The 21,797-nt window shown below is 48.9% G+C and overlaps 1 protein-coding gene across 7 annotated transcripts in view; it reads right to left on the bottom strand.

Annotated features, from left to right (window-relative positions):
- The window catches only part of CEP250 (centrosomal protein 250), a 153,221-nt gene that overhangs the window by 126,934 nt on the left and 4,490 nt on the right, over window positions 1-21,797 (bottom strand). For all 7 annotated transcript variants that reach the window (XM_044985125.1, XM_044985126.1, XM_044985124.1 and 4 more), the window contains exons 3-6: window positions 13,526-13,585; window positions 12,696-12,778; window positions 11,306-11,471; window positions 9,267-9,373 (exon numbers count right to left, since the gene is read on the bottom strand). In XM_044985125.1, coding sequence (XP_044841060.1) covers window positions 9,267-9,373; window positions 11,306-11,471; window positions 12,696-12,778; window positions 13,526-13,585 — 416 coding nt within the window. The remainder of the gene's footprint in view (window positions 1-9,266; window positions 9,374-11,305; window positions 11,472-12,695; window positions 12,779-13,525; window positions 13,586-21,797) is intronic.

Raw genomic sequence — 21,797 nt, forward strand, 5'->3', positions numbered from 1 at the left:
CCCACTTTTCAGTCCTAGACCTGAAAGATGCTTTCTTCACAATTCCGGTCGACACACAATCTCAGGAGATTTTCTCCTTCGAGTGGGAAGACGACCGAAGAGTTAAGAAGCAACTTTGCTGGACTGTGTTAGCCCAAGGATTTAAGAACTCCCCCACGCTGTTCGGCCAGGCTCTGGCCAAAGACCTGGAGGAGTGGAATACTCCAGATGGGATTCTCCTCCTGCAGTATGTGGACGACCTGTTAATTGGGGCGGTGGGATTAACCCCTTGCCTCCACGCCACTGTGAGCCTCCTGAACTTTGTTGGACTCAGAGGATACCGGGTAGCTCAGAGCAAGGCTCAAATTGCCCTCTCAGAAGTACAGTACTTAGGATTTCACATAAGACAGGGGGAGAGACAGCTTTCAAACGAGAGGAAGGAAGCAATCTGTCAAATTCCTGTCCCAAGCAATCGTAAACAGCTCAGGGCTTTTCTGGGCATGGCAGGCTTTTGCAGAATATGGATCCCAGAGTTCGGACTGTGGGCTAAGCCCTTGTATGAATGTGTTAAGGGAATGGATCACGACCCCTTTCACTGGTCCTCAGAAGCTGACAAGGCATTTAAAGTATTAAAGAGAAAGCTAATGGAAGCCCCGGCACTCGGCCTGCCTGACCTTTCTAAGCCGTTTCAACTGTATGTGCATGAAAGAAAAGGAGTAGCCCTGGGAGTGCTTACTCAATTATTAGGCACTTGGAAACGTCCTGTGGCATATTTCTCTAAACAACTGGATCAAGTTGCCAAGGGGTGGCCAGCTTGCTTGCGAGCTGTCGCGGCAACTGCCCTAGTGCTTGGTGAAGCAGAGAAACTGACTTTGGGGGGGACTGTGCAGGTGTATACCCCTCATATGGTTCAAGCCCTGCTGGACACTAAGGGTGGTCTCTGGCTCACGCAAGCTCGGGTAGCTCGGTACCAGGCTAAACTCCTAGAAAATCCTGAAGTTACCCTGCAGACCTGCCCCTCCCTCAACCCAGCCACTATGTTACCAGAAACAGAGGAGCAGGAACATGACTGTTTAGAAATCATAGATGCCCAGTACTCCAGCCGTCCAGATTTAAAAGATCAACCGCTCTCAAATGCAGACTGTGAGTGGTATACTGATGGGAGCAGTGCTGTCATAGATGGGCAAAGGAGGGATGGCTCCACTCCACAGAAGGAAAAATCCTCCTACCTAAAAGCCTAATACGGCCAGTACTACAGAAACTACATTAGACCACTCACGCTGGAAGGGAGGCTCTCACCCAGCTTATGAATAAGTATTTTCTAACCTCTGGATTAAGACCCCTGGCTTCCCAGGTACAGGCTGAGTGTTTAGTCTGTCAAAAGAACAACCCTCGACCAGGAGTGTCAGTGCCACCAGCCACTCTGGAACCTACCCCAGGGCCAGGATTGGTGTGGCAAGTAGACTTCACTGAATTCCCCCGAACCCAAGGGTTCAGGTACCTCCTTGTCATGGTGGATCGATTCAGCGGATGGCCTGAAGCCTTCCCATGCCGAAACAACACTGCCAGAACAGTGGCTCTCAAGTTTGTCAAGGAGATCATTCCTCGCTTTGGACTCCCCCAGTGGATGGAATCTGACAATGGAACACACTTCACATCGCAAGTCATTCAGGGGATTTCGGATGTTCTACAAATCACCTGGAAGCTCCACACTCCATGGCGACCACAGGCCAGTGGAGTAGTGGAACGTACTAATCAGACACTCAAGCGGCATCTCTCAAAGGTCTGCCAAGAGGCTTCTCTTCGGTGGCCTGATGCCTTACCCCTTGTTTTGCTCCGAGTTCGTGCTCTCCCAAAGGGCAGGTTAGGGCTTAGTCCCTTCGAAATTATGTTTGGGAGGGCATGGCCTATGAATGGTACACCGGTTCTGTTAGGGGAGTGGGAGGTAGGCTGCGGTTTCTTATCTCAGTACATGTGCTCTCTGTCTGCTGTTCTCTGTTCTCTCCACAGGTATACCAAAGATTTGCAGCCTCTCCCGCTGGATGCCCCTGTCCACTCCCTGCAGCCTGGTGACTCCGTTCTCGTTCGTACCTGGAAGGACGAGCCTCTCCAAGAGAAGTGGAAGGGACCTCACACCGTCCTGCTGATCACCCACACAGCAGCAAAGGTCGAGGGATACAAGAACTGGATCCACTACTCCCGTCTGAAAGCAGTGCCAGCTCCTGAACGGTGGACCGTCCAACCTGCGGAGAAGACTGCCAACGACGATCTGGGACTTAAGCTGTTATTCAGGCAACAGTAAGGCCTGCTGGGAATGCCCTGTGACCCCTTTGGACAGTTACAGCGCACTCCCCGTGAACACTCTGAGCATTGGCTGTGTTTATTTTCACAGGGCCAGCCTAACCTGTGGGCCTGGTCCCTTTTGTTTTTAACCTGCTTGCTTGTTTTAAACTGCTCCTCCGTAAACTTTGTACCCCCCGTGCCCCGAAGGTCCCTATGTACCCTCTCATTGACAGCCCCAGCTCCATAGAACTCAATTATGCTTTGTCCACAGTATATGAGAACACTCAGCCAAAGGTTTGTTGAGTATTCTCAAAGGAGGGAATTGTTGGTGGCACCAGGCATGACCCAGTGTTGACAGAGGGGTGGAAAATGACAGTGCCAATGAAGGCTCCCTGTATTAGGCCTCTGCTTGTCCGAACCGCGTCCATGTTTAGACTTTAATTAACTCCACAGGCTAGATGGAAAGAATGGAATGTGTGGCAACTAGTTATCAGTACCAGGAGGCAATTATACAGCCTGCTTGCACCTGGCTAAAGGGAGTGAAACAGAATGACCGGTCAAGAAAAGTTACTAACGAGATAATATGTTTTTTTGCCAAGTATGATCTAACCTGTTTAGAGTAATTGCTGCTTCATAATGTATTTGCTGTATGGGAACTAGAAAGGAGGGAGAAGAGGGGGGGGAGGGGGGAGCTGGGCATTGGGGGTAATAGACATGCTTAGCTAAGATCATGTATAAAGACAGAGAGCTGCTTTTCTGGGGTGTGCTTGATCTGAGACGTGGTCTCCGAGCACGCGCTTTGAGATCTCAAATAAACTTTTTTTTTGCTTCTCCACCCTGGTGTGTCTAATTGGAGCGAGGCACTCCGGGCAAGACTAAACTTTTTTTTGCTTCTCCACCCTGGTGTGTCTAATTGGAGCGAGGCACTCCGGGCAACGAATCACTGTTTGCTGCCTCAGGCCTTTTGGGCCGGCAACACCTTCAACTTCTACAACAAATGAGGCAGGGGTCCTACGAACAACCTCCTTTACTATACACCCAATTCATTCCCAAAGCACTGTCCATCCTTGGACTGCATGACATAGGGCCCTGTGGGAAAAATAGTATGCAAAAATGTAATTAAAGACTGTATCATAATGCATACACACTAGGGTACTGAATTAAGGTTGCACAGGCAATTATCTTCTGCGTTCTTTATTTGAAACCTTCATGTTCTTTTAACATAGTTTTTGGACATAGTATTAAAATATAGATTGCATGCTGCACCGGAATCCCTGGCTGAGTTTATTGGATTCCTCTTTCTGCAATGGCACTGGAGTCACTGTTCTCAGTGACTTCAACGTCCATATTTTTACTAGGTTAACTCAAGATATCATGGCTGCCATAGAATCGTATAGAATCATAGGACTGGAAGAGACCGCGAGGGGTCATCTAGTCCAGCCCTCAGGGCAGGACTAAGTATTAGCTAAACCAATCCTGACAGGTGATTGTCTAACCTGCTTTTAAAAACCTCAAATGACAGAGATTCCACAACCTCCCTACGCTATTTATTCCAGTGCTTAACTACTCTGACAGTTAGGAAGTTTTTCCTAATGTCCCACCTAAACCACCCTTGCTGCAATTTAAGCCCATTGCTTCTTGTCCTATCCTCAGAGGTTAACAAGAACAATTTTTCACCCTCCTCCTTGTATCAACCTTTTATGTACTTGAAAACTATTACCGTATTTTCCGGCGTATAAGACAACTGGGCGTATAAGACGACCCCCCTAATTTTCCACTTAAAACATAGGTTTTGGCCTATACTCGCTGTATAAGACTACCCCCCCTGCCGAGGCTGAAGGACCCACCACCGAAGACCCGGTAGGGAACCGTCCAGTGAGTACACCCCCCACCCACGTCCTGCCCCCCCTCAGAAACCACAACCCATAACCCCCCCTGCCCTGCTCCTTGTCCCCTGACCACTCCTTCCCAAGACCCCCAACCCTAACTCCCCCCCAGGACCCCACCCCCTGCCAAACTTGCCCTGCTCCCTGTCCCCTGACTGCCCCGACTCCGTCCACCACCATCCCAACAGACCCCCGGAATTCCCACGCGGCGCCTACCCAACCCCCCCTTCCCCATCCCCTGTCTGCCCCCCCAGAACCTCTGCCCGATCCAACCCCTCCTCCCCCGCCCCAGTCCCAGCCCTGGCCCTGGCCTCTTACCCCTGCCAGGGGCCAGGGTTGGAGCCGCAGCCGTGGGGCCCGGCTCCCCGGGCCGACAGCGGGACCGGCGCCGCAGCCGCGGGCCCGACTCCCCGGGCCGACACCGGGACCGGCGCCGCAGGTAAGCCGTCCCGCCCCCTCCCCCACACGCCCGGCTTACCTGCCCAATACTTTTTTCAGGCTTCCCGCGAACATTTGATTCGCGGGAAGCCGGGGAAGGGGAGGAGAAGGAGGGCAGAGAGTTCAGGGGAGCGGTGTCATCTATTAAGCCTGCTCGGATTGGCTGAGTCAGAGAGGCAGGCTATTACAACCTTTGCCAATCCGAGCAGGCTTTGTATGCATTAATGGCATACACCAGAGAGACGCCTCCCAGGATTGGCTCAGCCGAAGCCTGTTTATACCCGGCGTATAAGACGACCCCCGATTTTTGGGGGTTGTTTTTTAGTTTAAAAAGTCGTCTTATACGCCGGAAAATATGGTATGTCCCCTCTGAGTCCTCTCTTCTCCAGACTAAACAAACCCAATTTTTTCAGCCTTCTCTCTCTCAGATCATGTTTTCTAGACATTTAATCATTTTTGTTGCTCTTCTCTGGACTTTCTCCAATTTGTCCACATCTTTCTGGAAATGTGGTGCCCAGAACTGGACACAACACTCTAGCTGAGGCTGTCTCAGCATGGAGTAGAGCAGAAGAATTATTTCTCATGTCTTACTTACAACACTCCTGCTAATACATTCCAGAATTATGTTTGCTTTTTTTTGCAACAGTGTTACACTGTTAAACTCATATTTAGCTTGTGATCCACTATGCACCCCAGATCCCTATCTGCAGTGCTCCTTCCCAGGCAGTTACTTCCCATTTTGTATGTGTACAATTGACTGTTCCTTCCTAAGTGGAGTACTTTGCATTTGTCCTTATTGAATTTTTTTTCTATTTTCTTCAGACCATTTCTCCAGTTTGCCCAGATCATTTCTGAATTTTAATCCTATCCTCCAAAGCACATGCAACTCCTCCCAGCTTGGTATCATCTGCAAACTTTAAAGCAGGAGTCTCAAACTCAATTTACCTTAGGGCCAGTGCCAGTCCTCAAATCCTCCCAGCGGGCCAATAATGTCACTGAAGATGGTGTTCAGAAAAGAAAACTTTTATATTGTATTTTTTATTTCAAATTTCTTAGAAATAATAAAATTGTCATATAACTTTATACAATTCTTTGCCTTCCAGAGAGTTTTTAGTGTTTGCCAGACACCTGGCAATGCTTCAGTTCTGTCAGTATGTTGATGTTTGGCCTCCGTGACTGAGCAGTTGAAATCTTCAGGATTGCAGCAAGGTATGCATCAGATAGTTGTGTTCGGTATTTTGACTTGTTTATATTCATTGTGGAAAAAAGTGACAGTGCCTCCATGGCTAACTCTGCCCGGCAACTAACAATGCTGCCTCCGTGGCTGGCTCTGCTCGCCGACTAATGATGGTATCTCTGTCCCTCTCCCCCAGCCAATGGGTGCTGCGGGGAGGCGGCGCCTGTAGCCAGCAGCGTGGTTGCATGGGTCTCTCCTCCGCAGGCTGCAGCGGGGAGGTTCTCGGCATGCAGATGGCCCCCGGTTCGGGACTTTGAGACCCCTGCTTTAAAGTGTACTCTCTCTGCCATTATCTAAATCACTGATGAAGATATTGAACAGAACTGGACCCAGAACTGATCCCTGTGAGACCCCACTCGATATGCCCTTCCAGCTTGACTGTGAACCACTTTTTGGGAATGGTTTTCCAACCAGTTATGCACCAATCTTATAGTAGCTCCATCTAGACTGTATTGTATCTAGGGCCATGAAACTCTTGGAGCTGTCCCAGGTGGTTTTTGGCTCAGCATATATAGTTGGCCATTCTCTAGATCTGGTGTTTGGATTGGGAGTGAAGATTACAGCTTTTTCATGGACTGACCCATTCCTTCCTACACTTTGGGGTCTGACACGCCTTAACGGTTGGGCCAATTAATCTATTTTATCCTTGGAGGTAAATGGAATCTGTCAATTTCCAGATGGCTCTGAAGAACTCAAATTACTCTATTAATGGCCTTGTGGAATTGTATCATTTTCTTTTGTCCTCAGCTATTAATTCAGTGACTTCTAAATGCCTTTGTCCAAGGTCTCATTCTCATAGGCCTCCAGGTTTACAGACTCCCACTGACATATGGAACAGGGGACGATAGATGCAGCACTGGTGGCAGAAGTCCACTGCTGAGACTGACTGAAATTTTTTTTTTTTAAAGTCTTACACCATGGGTATGCAGGACACGGAGGTTACCCAGTCTCCACCATGGTATCTGCAAAGTCTGACTTAGTAAAGCAATTCCAGTTATCGAGTAGGCAAGCTATTCTTGATTCATAGAGTTTAAGACCAGATGGGACCATTAGATCATCTAGTCTGACCTCTTGTACAACACAGAACATTTAAATTTCACCAGCTACCCCAATATTGAGTCAAATAACTTGTGTCTGACTAAAGCATAATATCTAGACTGTCTCCCATCAGACAGAGTAGAAATTTCCTCACCATGAAGAATGTGTGTTATTTTGTTTTCATAGTTACTGAGCAATGTCTTAAGGAAACAAATGCAAAATTTTCTCTGCTTGAGTTTCAGCTCCTATAGCCAACTGTGGTTCTGGAGCAGAGGTGGGCAAAGTACAGCCCGCAGGCCACATCTGGTCTGTGAGACTGCCCTGCCCGGCCCCCGAGCTCCTGGCCCAGGAGGCTAGCCCCGACCCCTCCCCTGCTGTCCTTCCTCCCCCGCAGCCTCAGCTCGCTCGCTCCACCGCCAGCACAATGCTCTGGGTGGCGAGGCTGTGAACTCCTGGGGCAGAACAGCTGCAGAGCCTGGCCTGACCCGACCCAGTCTCTGTGCTGCTTGGTGGTGGCGGCGTGGCCCGGCTCCAGCTGGGCGGCGTGGCTGTTGCGCCGCCAGCCATTGGTGCTCCAAGCAGTGCGGTAAGGGAGCAGGGGGGGCGGATAGGAGTCAGGGGAAACAGGGGGTTGAATGGGGGCAGGGGTCCCTGGGGGAGGAGTCAGGAAGGAGAGGGGGTTGGATGGGGCAGCGGGGGGCAGGGGTTCCAGGGGCAGTCAGGGGACAGGGAGAAGGGGTGGTTGGATAAGGCAGAGGTCCCGGGGGGGCCATCAGGAATGAGAGGAGGGGTTGGATAGGGCGGTGGGAGTCGGGGGGCGGTCAGGAGACAGGGGCGTGTGGATGGGGCAGGGGTCCCGTGGAGGAGGGGGCAGATAGGAGATGGGGGCTGGGCCATGATCCCCTCCCCTAACCAGCCCTCCATACAATTTACAAAACCCGATGCGCCAAAAAGTTTGCCCACCCCTGTTCTGGAGGTACTATGACTAATTCCAGATACAACCTGCAAGCTAGGCCCATGCACTTTCTGGTTGATGAAGGCCAGCATACTAACTCTCTTTTCTCTATATAGGTAATTTGCTGCTTATATGACCCTTATCACCACAGGATGAAGTCTATCAAGCCCCCGTGATCTATCAATATTGACAGTGCTATCACTTATCAACCTATGATCAATCTTCCTCTTCTGGGAAAGAGTTCATTGTGGCTGGGCAATTCTGGCAGTACCTGATGTCCTCAGATATCTTTCCCCTCAGTTACTTTTCAGTATGGGCATGGGGCAGAAACTACATTGGTGGGTTTTGAGCAATGTCCATGTCACAATGGATTAGGACAAAGTTCCTGTGCTGATTCTTTCCCATTTGCCTTTCATGCTGTTGAACATTAGGTATTATTTGCACGGGGGTCAGTGGAGTCATTTTAATGGCTCCTTTTCCTTCTTTGTGAAAGATCCCAGAGATTGGGATGACTGCTCTTCTATCCTGTGGGCTTTCTCCTATGGGGTTCTGCAGCATCCTATCTTCTCAGCCTTCCTGTTCACAGCGTACGGGGCCGGACAATAAGGAGGATTATTGAATTAATGTGGCTGCAGTGTCCTCAATATGCTTACACTCTAGGATGCCCAAACCCAGCATTTGTTTCCAAATATGTTTAAGAGGACCTGGTCCTCATCTTTAGTATAGTGTCCCAAGAGATGCTGTGAAAGCCCACCAACTGCGATATTTACAATGATAAAACAGAGACAGTACTAGAAAAACAGATAGAGACAAACAAGTCTGACTATGGACTAGATTAACCCTATGCATCTTTCCTATCTCTAACCTTCATGATTCTGTTAAAGAAACAGAGGAAGGATGAGGAGCGACAGAGGAGGTGGAGAAGGAAATGGGAGCTGCACAAATCAAGCCCATCTGCTGAAATGACTAAGAGAATTAGATGCCCATCTCCCATTGACTTTCACTGGGAGTTGGGTGCCTAACTCACCTAGACCCTTTTGAAAATTCAGGCCTTTCCATTATCATTGAACAACTGGTGTGTATTTTAGGCATTTTTGAAAGTGAGCAGCTTGACTTTTTCATGAGGCAATTTGAAAATATGCCCAGACCTCACTACTGTCAAGTTCATTCCTCCAAGGACTCTTCACAGTGCTCTGGCAACCCTAACCCATCCTCACTACCATCTCTGCTTGGGACCCCATACCTGCCACCCCAGAGAATAAGATTCCTAAGGCAACCCAGATCTTCCAAGGAGAGTGTCAGAACAAGACATAGTTATCTCTTTTATTTCCAATTGTCAGAGGGAGCACTGTGTCCTTTAACTGTAAACCCAGCACCATGGGGCTCAGAACAAGGTGTTAGGGGAAGCACCCATTTTTCCTCAACAGCTTGAGTCCCCATTCCTGCTCACCTGTCAGTTGCACTCTTCATCTCCAGGAAGTGACGGCGGAAGGTCACCACCTGCCGCCACAGGCTGAGAAGTCGATCATGTTCACACCTCAAGTACCCCTCAAAGAACTAAATGTGCAGAGACAAAAGCAAATAGCAGTTCAGCCACATGGTGCTGGTCCCCTGCACACCACTCACACCATATGAGGTGCCCTTTTCTCCCAGCAGGGAGAGAGTCACCACCTCAGACACAAAGAAGTTTTTTGATAGCAGTCGCAGCCGAAAGGCCAAAGATGTACTCTGAGCATCCTTCCTAGGGCCACCACCTGAGCGCAACTAATAACAGGCCCAAATCTCAGCCACCATGGAGATTAACAAAATAGTCACTTAACAATCCTGTCTCACCCCGCAGAGATGTCCAAGAGCCAGTCTTGAGGGATGCTGATGAATATCTGCTGGCTAGCATATATATTTATATAATATTAATAATATGTATTATCCACACCATATAGATATATTTTAGTATGCATGAAGCACCAATATTGTAACAGTGATGTAGCCGAAACTGGACTATTCCATAAACCTGGTCACTTATGCTAAGCATTCCAGAACGCCTTGCATTTGCTGAAGTAAACATTTTGCATAAGCAGACACGAAACTTGTCAAAATCAAGATACATTCATTCTATGTCTTAGTATAAGCTAGGTGTTAGGAGGCCTCTCTTTCACCCCCTCCACTAGTTCCTGTCATGCAGGCAGAAAGCAGAAGCCCGAAGTGCAGACAATGCAATGTTTATTGGGTTTAGTTTCACGCAAGCATATCCACAGCTCTACATGCCGGGAGAGTCTGTTTCCCAGTATTCCGTTCCCAGCACTGATACCGCAGAGCCTTTACCTGTGTCCCCTTTCCCAGCACCTGTCCCTTAAAAGGGGGTCTGTTAACTCTCCTTCTGACTCCAAACCCTGTAGTGCCAAATTACCTTTAACCACCCCTAATTCTAATTTACAATCCTCCAGTTGCCTTTGCTGGAGTAGCACCAAACTTGAAAGATTACTGGCAGCCTTCCATAATGTTGCCTTTACTTCAAACCTCTGACAAGTGGACTTAAGTGCCTCCTTTCCTTGGAAGGCATCCTTCCCCCATGGGCATGTACCTCATTCCACTACCCATTTACCAAAGAGGGTGGGCTTCTCAGCAAGCCCCCATCTCTCTGGGTTCCCTAACACAAGGGAAGTACTTTCATGGATCAGTACTTGGAATGCTAGTATCCAAAACAAAGAAGAGGAAGGAACGGAACAACAAATTAGGAAACTGAGACAAACTGACGGAATGGATTTTACTGACATGTAAAGAGATGTGTAATTGTAAAATCATATAATACCAGCTGAAATGTGTAACTTAGGGAGCACACCTTCTGCATAAGGTGAATGTAACATCGCTGCATGGGATTGCTCTTTGGAGACTGGTATTGTGTAGAACCTTTTTTCTGCACCATATTAATACACCTGAGTGACACTGGCCTCGAGTATATTTTATAACAAAATAATGAACCAAAGTGTGGCCAAGCAAATGACTACATAATTTATCAACAGGACAGAAACAAATCCCTCAGAATCAGGGGTGAGGCACACTGGCAGGAGGGAAACCTGTGATGCTGCTGCCAGGGCTCCACCAGTTTTGGAGATGCACAGTCCTCCAGTCTATAAACTGCTGATCCAGCATCGTGTCCGAGTGTAAATGCAAAACTAACTCCAACAAGGCAATAACCCAGTGTAACAGGACTCAGTGTTCAGCACAGATAGGGCTCAGCTCCCAGTGCCCCCCAAGTCCCAGCATTCACAATGATCTCGCTAATATTTGCCCCCACCAGCAGCACAGCCTTGCCTCATCAGCACCTTCCACCAATACAATCTGATCCCCTCCACTCCGCTAGCCAACATCAATCCATACCCAAAACTGCAAAAACTTCCACAAATGGTCCTGGCTGGAGGAAGAGAGAACCTCACTGTTTCTCTCTCCCCTGTCTTGCATCTTGTTCGCTGCTCCGCACCCCAACCCTACCTCACGTTCAGTGCGCCATTCGCTCTCCTTGAGCTCCAGTTCGTCCCGGGCCCTTGTCCAATCAACTGTCAGTTTTCGCACATCCTCTCTAAGGGCTGTATTCACCTCATTTGCCTTGCCCAGGTGCTCCCGGAGCAGGGTGTTCACTTCAGCTAGATTCTCACATCTGGGGAGGGGAGAGAACAGTGATGAGCACACCCAGTAAATAGCACCACAGTTGTGACTATGAAATCACCTGGGGATCAGAGAGTAACATCCCCAGGGCTACACTCTTGGATTCCACCACCACCATGTGGCTGGATTCCCTGAGTCATGACTGTCTCTCCAGGCTGAGAGGTGGCATGACCTCCCTTCAGGATCTCCTGAGCCCCTGTCATTGCTGACTCCTTGCCCCGCACATCCACATTATGCCCTCACTTTCCCATCTGCAAAATTCATCCTTTCCTCTCTACCCCCACTGCCAAGATACAAAACCACACTCAATTTCTTGTCTCAATGACTACAGCCTTCTCCTAGCCAGCTTACACCACTCCCCTCTCTCCACATTTTAGTTTATTCTGCCTTCCTGCTCTCACCATCTCTCCCTCCACCCTTGTATCTCTGCAGTGACTTCTGCATGAAGTTTGAGTTTCTTTGCCCATGCAAAGCTTTCTATTACTCTGCCCCTGCCAACATTCCTGCCCTCTTCCTAGAACCACTTGTGCTCCAAACCAGGATGAGGACTGCAGTCAACAACTCAGCCCCTCTGACACATGGAATTATTCCACACAAGGGTAAAGAACACAGGGACAGAGCTTTCTTGGAGGTCAGTTTAAAATTGTGGAATGAACTCCCATAGGCTCCAAAAACCAACATAGGCCTCATCCCTTTCCACTCCAAGTACCAGGCACACCTCTCCCACTTGCCCTCACTGAGAACACACACAGCACAACACATAAATATAAGGTCTTTTAAAATCCAAACACAACATTTTCCAAGGGGAGAGGAGGAGGGAAAGGAAAGGAAAGGAAAGAAGAGAGTGTAATAGAGGCTAGTCACACTGCCAAATGCACTACTAGGAGACACCCAGACAACGCAGTGTTGGACACAGCATAGGAACCTGAACAGAACAGAAACCACATCCATTCCACGAAGCACTCAAGATAATAGGCTTGATTTTCAGTCTGAAGTTGTGACCTGTTATTCATTTGGCACTGTCCACCACCATGTCCCACTATGCTGTTCACACTTATGGCATCACACAATGCAGTCATAATATTTCTCCGTTCAGGGTTATCTGCCCAGTTGCCCCCCTAGGCTGAGCAAGCAGCACTGCTGGGATTTTCCCATCTCTCCACACATCATTCTGGGATATCCAGAAAACCCAGAATAATATGGTTTTTCCTCTCACCTCTGCTGCTCCTCCTCCAACTGGACCAGAGCCCTCTCCAGGCTGTGCTCCTCCTTGGCTTCCCACCTGTGTGAAATGGGCCCCTTAGAGAGACAGAGAGAGGACTTAATCAAACCATCTCAGCCCTTTGTATTCCTCCTTCGCCCCTATACTCTCTCAGCACCACAGATTTTGTGGCTGCTACCATGGCACAATAATGCAATGACTGAACAGAATGCGACACAGTCCGAGTGTGGCTCCACGTTCCTTACAGTTCCTGTTCCTTTGTGCAGTACACAACCCACTAGCCTGTGCTAGAACTGGAGCACTGCGGCGGCAGATGGTGCTGTTGGTGAGGAATGCTCACTTAGGCTTGGGCCCAGGAACGTGCATTCTCTGGTTCTTTCCCTCTTTGCCTTCTAATTCTGCTCTCCGTGAAACAGGAGAAGTAACCAAAGTGAGCCACATGTTGAACATCTAAATATCATAGCCCTCAAAAGCCCTATGCTGTGACCAATCCCTATTTAGAGACAGGAGAGCTAGATCAGTCAGCTTAGCCCACACCAGGCTGTGTGGGGAGGGACCCAAAACAACATTATACAACCATGTTTAACCTAACTGTTCCTTTAAAAAATTAACACTCTGCTTGTTAGGATTTTTGGAAATGGTACCTGAAGAAGCCACTCTGGTGGTGGAGATGGAACAAGGCAGTGGAAGGAGAGACAGACAGTGTCTTTTAAACTTCAGTGTCAATAGAAACATATTTCCCTCTGTTTTTGCTTTTTGGCTCTTATAACAACAATAACTCACTCTGCACCTACTGTCCTCAGTGAGCTACCTGCACAACTCACCCCCCTTTCCGTTTCCAGCCTCTGTTGCAGCTCCCGACACCAACTCCGGTACTGCAGCACCTGGACAAGAAAGGAGACTCAGTAAGAGCCATTGATGCGTGCAAGAGTACTGGCACTTCATGCAATCACATAAAAAACAAATCTCTGCCTACCTAAGATTCTATGACTATGCACAGTAGATTTCACAGTAACATTAACATGATCAGCAAGAAATTGTTAACCACACGCAAGAGTTTCAATTAGCTCACCATAATGAAAGAATGAATCTTAGGCCTGGACTACAGTGAGGGGGAAGAATCGATCTAAGTTAAGGAATTTCAGCTACATGAATGGCATAGCTGAAGTCGACGTACTTAGATCTACTTACCATGGTGTATTCACTGCAGTAAGTCGATGGCTGACACTCTCCCATTGACTCCTCCTGCACCTCTTGCCCTTGTGCAGTACCGGACTCCATGGGAGAGCGCTCGGATGAGGGATTTGGTGTGCAGGAGGGGGCTCCGGGTTTGGGGGGGCTCAGGGCTGAGGCAGGGTGTTGGGGCTCAGGGTTGGGGCACGGGCTTACCTCCAGTGGCTCCCGGTCAGTGGCACAGCTCGGGGGCTCTAAGGCAAGCTCCTTACCTGTCCCAACTCCACGCTGCGCCCCGGAAACGGCCAACAGGTCCAGCTCCTAGGCGGAGGCATGGCAGGTGGCTCTGCGCACTGCTCTCGCCTGCAGGTTCTGCCCCCGCAGTTCCCATTGGCCACGGTTCCCAGCCAATGGGAATGCAGAGCTGGTGCTCGGGGTGGGGGCATGCGCATGGAGCCACATGGCCCCCACACCTAGGAGCCAGAGCTGCTGGCTGCTTCCGGGGCGCAACATGGAGCCAGGACAGGTAGAGACTAGCCGACTTTTAACGGCCCAGTTGGCGGTGCTGACCGGAGCCACCAGGGTCCCTTTTCAACCAGGTTTTCCGATAAAAAACCAGACATCTGGTCACCCTAACTGGAAGGGACATCAAGAGGTAATCTAGTCCAGTCCCCTGCACTCATGGCAGGACTAAGTATTATCTAGACCATCCCTGAAAGGTGTTTGTCTAATCGGCCCTTAAAAATCTCCAATGATGGAGATTCCACAACCAGGGCAAACTTGCGACCAGGGCTAACAGGGAGTTTCACAAGGGAGTTTGGAAGGGGAGTGGGAAGGGGGCAAGGTTCACTTGCCGTTCTTTAAAACCTGTAACTAAACTATATTCAAAACTTCTTGATTTAAACAATACCCTTTCATTAACTAGGTAGCTGTAGGAGAGAATGCAGGCGAGAAGCCCAGCAGCAGAGTGGGAGCTACCCAGTTTATTGTGCTGAGTAGAGCATGTATGATTACCTGCCCTATGGGCAGGTGGCGTATGTGTGCATTCAGTGCAAGGAGCTCCTGGCCCTCAGAGACCGCATACGGGTTTTGGAGGCCAGGGTGGCAGAACTGGAGGAGCTAAGAGACGCAGAGAGGTATGTTGATGAGGCTTTCTGGCACACTGTAGAATGTCCCACCTCTGGTTAGACAGCCCCTGTGCTGTTGAGGAGGATGAAAGGTCCATGGAAGTAGAGCAGTCAACGGAACAGAGGGAAACCTTCCCATAGTTGGGACCCTCCTTCCAGATGGTGTTGGGGTATTCTCTCGCACTGAGGTTCTCTCTCCAGAGGAGGGAACTCCAGTCACTAGGAAAAGGCAGGTGTTAGTAATGGGAGATTCAATCATTAGAAACATAGATAGTTGGGTTTGTGATGACCAGGAGAACCGTATGGTGACTTGCCTGCCTGGTGCGAAGGTTGCGGATCTCTCGAGGCATCTAGATAGACTTATGTGTAGTGCTGGGGAGAAGCCAGTGGTCGTGGTACACGTAGGTACCAATGACATAGGGAAGGGGAGGAGAGACATCCTGGAGGCCAAATTTAGGCTGCTAGGGAAGAGACTGAAATCCAGGACCTCTATGGTGGCATTCTCAGAAATGCTCCCAGTTCCACGCGTAGGGCCAGGTAGGCAGGCAGAGCTTCAGAGTCTCAATGCGTGGATGAGATGATGGTGTAGAGAGGAGGGGTTTACATTCATTAGGAACTGGAGAAACTTTTGGGATGGGGGAGCCTATACAGGAGAGATGGGCTCCATCTAAACCAAAGTGGAACCAGACTGCTGGCACTTAACATTAAAAAGGTTGCAGAGCAGTTTTTAAACTAAGAGATGGGGGAAAGCCGACTGCTGCAGAGGAGCACGTGGATCAGACAGAGACTTCTCTTAGAGGAGCGTCTATTGATAGATATTATCTAGGTTTTAGTCAGGAGGAAAGGATGGAAGAGGATAACCTAAGGGCCAGATCAGATGAGAAACATTCACATAAAAAAGAATCGGACGCATCAGAAAAGGGCAGACAAATAAACAGAGACAATTTTTTTAAGTGCTTGTATATAAATGCTAGAAGTCTAAATAATAAGATGGGTGAACTAGAGTGCCTCGTGATAAAGGAGGATATCGATATGATAGCCATCACAGAAACCTGGTGGACTGAGGACAATCAATGGGACACAATCATTCTGGGGTACAAAATATATCGGAAGGACAGAACAGGTCGTGCCGGGGTCAGGGGGCAATATATGTGAAAGAAAATGTAGAATCAAATGAAGTAAAAATCTTAAGTGAATCCACAGGTTTCATAGAATCTCTATGGATTGTAATTTCATGGTCTAATAAGAATATAACAGTAGGGATCTATTATCGACCACCTGACCAGGACAGTGATAGTGATGATAAAATGCTAAGGGAGATTAGATAGACTATCAAAATTAAGAACTCAATAATAGTGGGGGATTTCAATTATCCCCATATTGACTGGGAACATGATGAAATGCAGAGACAAAATTTCCTGATATTTTAAATGACTGCTTCTTGGAACAGTTGGTACAGGAACCCACAAGGGGAGAGGCAATTCTCGATTTAGTCCTGAGTGGAGCGCAGGAGCTGGTCCAAGAGGTAACTATAACAGGCCCGCTTGGAAATAGTGACCATAATATAACAACATTTAGCATCCTTGTGGTGGGAAGAACACCTCAACAGCCCAACACTGTGGCATTTAATTTCAAAAAGGGGAACTATGCAAAAATGAGGGGGTTAGTTAAACAGAAGTTAAAAGGTACAGTGACTAAAGTGAAATCCCTGCAAGCTGCATGGGCGCTTTTCAAAGACATGATAATAGAGGCCCACCTTAAATGTATACCCCAAATTTAAAAAAACAGTAAAAGAACTAAAAAAAGAGCCACCGTGGCGTAACAACCATGTAAAAGAAGCAGTGAGAGATAAAAAGGCATCTTTTAAAAAGTGGAAAACAAATCTTACTGATGTAAACAGAAAGGAACATAAACACTGCCTAATTAAGTGTAAAAGCGTAATAAGAAAAGCCAAAGAGGAGTTTGAAGAACGGCTAGCCAAAATCTCAAAAGGTAATAACATGTTTTTTAAGTACATCAGAAGCAGGAAGCCTGCTAAACAACCAGTGGGGCCCCTGAACGATCGAGATACAAAAGGAGCGCTTAAAGAAGATAAAGTCATTGCGGAGAAACTAAATGGGATCTTTGCTTCAGTGTTCACAGCTGAGGATGTTAGGGAGATTCCCAAACCTGAGCTGACTTTTGTAGGTGACAAATGGAATGAATTGTCACAGACTGCGGTGTCACTAGAGGAGATTTTGGAAATAGATAAACTTAACAGTAACAAGTCACCGGGACCAGATGGCATTCACCCAAGAGTTCTGAAAGAACTCAAATGTGAAGTTGCGGAACTATTAACTATGGTTTGTAACCTGTCCTTTAAATCAGCTTCTGTACCCAATGACTGCAAGATAGCTAATGTAATGCCAATATTTTAAAAAGTCTCTAGAGGTGATCCCAGCAATTACAGACCGGTAAGTCTAACGTCAGTACCGGGCAAATTAGCTGAAACAACAGTAAAGAATAAAATTGTCAGACACATAGAAAAACATAAATTGTTGGGCAAAAGTCAACATGGTCTCTGTAAAGGGAAATCATGTCTTACTAATCTATTAGAGTTCTTTGAAGGGGTCAGCAAATATGTGGACAAGGGGGATCCAGTGGACATAGTGTACTTAGATTTCCAGAAAGCCTTTGACGAGGTCCCTCGCCAAAGGCTCTTACGTAAATTAAGTTGTCATGGGATAAGAGGGAAGGTCCTTTCATGGATTGAGAACTGGTTAAAAGACAGGGAACAAAAGGTAGGAATAAATGGTAAATTCTCAGAATGGAGAGGGGTAACAAGTGGTGTCCCCCAAGGGTCAGTCCTAGGACCAATCCTATTCAACTTATTCATAAATGATCTGGAGAAAGGGGTAAAAAGTGAGGTGGCAAAGTTTGCAGATGACACTAAACTGCTCAAGATAGTTAAGACCAAAGCAGACTGTGAAGAACTTCAAAAAGATCTCACAAAACTAAGTGATTGGGCAACAAAATGGCAAATGAAATTTAATGTGGATAAATGTAAAGTAATGCACATTGGAAGAAATAACCCCAACTATACATACAATATAATGGGGGCTAATTTAGCTACAACGAATCAGGAAAAGATCTTGGAGTCATTGTGGATAGTTCTCTGAAGACGTCCACGCAGTGTGCAGCGGCGGTCAAAAAAGCAAACAGAATGTTAGGAATCATTAAAAAGGGGATAGAAAATAAGAAGAAAAGTATCTTATTCCCCTTGTATAAATCCATGATACACTCACATCTTGAATACTGCGTACAGATGTGGTCTCATCTCAAAAAAGATATACTGGCATTAGAAAAGGTTCAGAGAAGGGCAACTAAATTATTAGGGGTTTGGAACAGGTCCCATATGAGGAGAGATTAACGAGGTTAGGACTTTTCAGCTGGGAAAAGAGGAGACTAAGGGGGGATATGATAGTGGTATATAAAATCATGAGTGATGTAGAGAAAATAAATAAGGAAAAGTTATTTACTTGTTCCCATAATACAATAACTAGGGGTCATCAAATGAAATTAATGGGCAGCAGGTTTAAAACAAATAAAAGGAAGTTCTTCTTCACGCAGTGCACAGTCAACTTGTGGAACTCCTTGCCTGAGGAGGTTGTGAAGGCTAGGACTATAACAGCATTTAAAAGAGAACTGGATAAATTCATAGAGGTTAAGTCCGTTAATGAATATTAGCCAGGATGGGTAAGGAATGGTGTCCCTAGCCTCTGTTTGTCAGAGGGTGGAGATGGATGGCAGGAGAGAGACCATTTGATCATTGCCTGTTGGGTTCACTCCCTCTGGGGAACCTGGCATTGGCCACTATCGGTAGACAGGATACTGGGCTAGATGAACCTTTGGTCTGACCCAGTACGGCCATTTTTATGTTCTTATGTTCCCCCTGGGCAATTTATTCCAGTGCTTAAGCACCCTGACAGGAAGTTTTTCCTAATGTCCAACGTAAACCACCCTTGCTGCAATTTAAGCCCATTGCGTCTTGTTCTATCCTCAGAGGTTAACAAGAACCTTTCTGCAGTACTCCTTCCTAGGCAGTGATTTCCCATTTTGTGTGTGCGCAATTGACTGTTCTTCCTTCCTAAGTGGAGTACTTTGCATTTGTCCTCATGGAATTTCATCCTATTTTCTTCAGACCATTTCTCCAGTTTGTCCAGATCATTTTGAATTTTAATCCTATCCTCCCTCTCAAATTGGTATTATCTGCAAACTTTACAAGTGTACTCTCTATGCCATTATCTGCCATAAATCACTGATGAAGATATTGAGCAGAAATGGACCCAGAACTGATCCCTGCAGGACCCCACTTGGTATGCCCTTCCAGCTTGACTGTAAACCACTGATAACTAAGGCTGCGTGTCTCTCACGGAGGTCATAGATTCCATGACTTTCCATGACCCCTGTGACTTTTGCAGCAGCCGGTGTGCCTGGCTGAGGGGCTGCCCAAACACTTAGGCAGCAGCAGGGCCAGCAGCAGTTTGGGTGTGGGAGGGAGATCAGGCCTGAGGCAGGGGGTTGGAGTGTGGGGTGGCGCTCACCTGGTGAGGAGGCTCCCCGGAAGTGCCCAGCATGACCCTGCAACTCCTGACCTATGCGGAGGGGCCAGGGGGCCATGTGCGCTGTCTCTGCTTGCAGGCACCGCCCCCTCAGCTCCCAATGGCTACAGTTCCTGGCCAATTGGAGCTGTGGAATCGGAGCTCAGCGGGGGCAGAGTGTGGAGCCCCCCTGGCCTTCCCTCCCTCTAGGAGCTGCAGGGACATGCAGAGCCGGGTAAGGAGCCTACTAACCCCGTCAACCCCTATTTCCACCCGGGCCCCCGTCTCAGCACCAACCAGTATCCTAGGCCCTGTGCCACCACCCAATCCCCCAGCGCCAGCAGGGATCCCAGGCAGCACACAACCGGCCGCTTCTCCCCTCCAAGCGCCAGCAGGGATTCCAGGCCACCCACCCCCAGCACCCGCAGTGCCCCCAGACTGTCCCCCCTCCCCCGGAGCACCTAGGAGACCCAGCCCAAGTTTTAGTTATGGGTAAATAGTACAAGTCATGGACAGGTCATGGGCAGTGAATTTTTATTTATGGCCCATGACCTGTCCATTACTTTTACTAAAAAGACCCGTGACTAAAATGTAGCCTTACTGATAACTACTCTCTGGGAACAGTTATGCATACTCTTTTCCAGGGTCGCCCAGAGGATTCCGGGGGCCCGGGGTCTTCGGCGGCGGGGGGCCCTTCCGTTCCGGGACCCGCCGCCGAAGTGCCCCGAAGACCAGCGGCGGGAGTCCCCCGCCGCTGAATTACCGCCGAAGCGGGACCCGCCGCCGAAGTGCAGCCCGGTCTTCGGCGGTAATTCGGCGGCGGCGGGGGGGGGGGTCCCTGCCGCGGGTCTTCAGGGCACTTCAGCGGCGGGTCCCAGAACGGAAGGGCCCCCCACCGCCGAATTACCGCCGAAGACCGGGCAGCACGTCGGCGGCGGGTCCCGCTTCGGCGGTAATTCGCCACTGGGGGGTTCTTCCGCTCCCGCCGGCAAAGACCAGGAGCGAAGAAGCTCCTGCACCCTCTTGCCCCGCCCCCTCTGGGCGGCCCTGACCCTATCCACCCCCCCCAGAACACCCACAATCCAAACCCCCCATTCCCTGCCCCCTGACCGCTTCCCCAACCTCTGCCCCCTCCCTGTGCCCTGACTGTCCCGAGGACTCCCTGCCCCTTAGCCAACCCCCCCGGCCCCGGCCCCAGCCTCTTACCCCCGGCTCCCTCCTCACCCGGAGTCTCAGCGCCTCGCCCGACAGCCGCAGAGGGGGCGGGGCTGGGAGCTCCAGCAGGGCCTGAGCTCCGTCCCGCTCAGAGCCGCGTGGTGAGGGGGCGGGGCTGCAAGCTCCACGCCGAGCGGAGGGAGCTGAGCTCAGCCCGGAGCTCCCAGCCCCGCCCCCTCACCACGCGGCTCTGAGCGGGGCGGGGCTCAGGGGCCCCGGCGGAGACACGCTGCGGCGCTGTCTGAGGACAGCGCTTGATGCGCTAGGGCTCCAGGAGAGGAGCGGAGGCGGGAGCCTCAGCTGTTCTCTTGGGGGCCCCTGCGGAGCCCGGGGCCCGGGGCAAATTGCCCCCTTTGCCCCCCCCTCTGGGCGGCCCTGCTCTTTTTCAACCAGTTATGTATCCACCTTATAGTAGCTCCATCTTAGGTTGTATTTTTCTAGTTTGTTTATGAGAAGGTCATGCGAGACGGTATCAAAAGCCTTACTAAAGTGAAGATATATCACATCTACCACTTCCCCTCATCCACAAGGCTTGTTCCTGTCTCAAAGAAAACTATTAGGTTGGCTTGACACGATTTGTTCTTGACAAATCCATGCTGATTGTTATTTATCACCTTATCTTCTAGGTGTTTGCAAATTGATTGCTTAATTATTTGCTCCATTATCTCTCCAGGCACTGAAGATGGGCTCCATTCTCAGACACATTCAGCTTACCGAAAAGTAATCGTGGGATTGAGGAGAGCAAGAGAGAACTGGATAGCAGTGAAATAATGCCCACATACCTACCAAACTACAGTCAACTCAGCTGATAGCTAAAAAAACATCCCAAAACCTAGAAAAACCACTGAGCACAAAACCCCTATGAAATCCCAGCAATATCATATACAGGAATTAAACTCCAAAAAGTATACAAAGCAAACCTACAGATCCCCACTACAGCAAACTTAATAAAACACACTAAATTATAATTAACAGCATGAGTGCTGCCAGTCACCTACATG

The sequence above is a fragment of the Mauremys mutica genome, chromosome 13, assembly GCF_020497125.1.
Source record: "Mauremys mutica isolate MM-2020 ecotype Southern chromosome 13, ASM2049712v1, whole genome shotgun sequence".
In the NCBI taxonomy this organism is placed as follows: Eukaryota; Metazoa; Chordata; order Testudines; family Geoemydidae; genus Mauremys; species Mauremys mutica.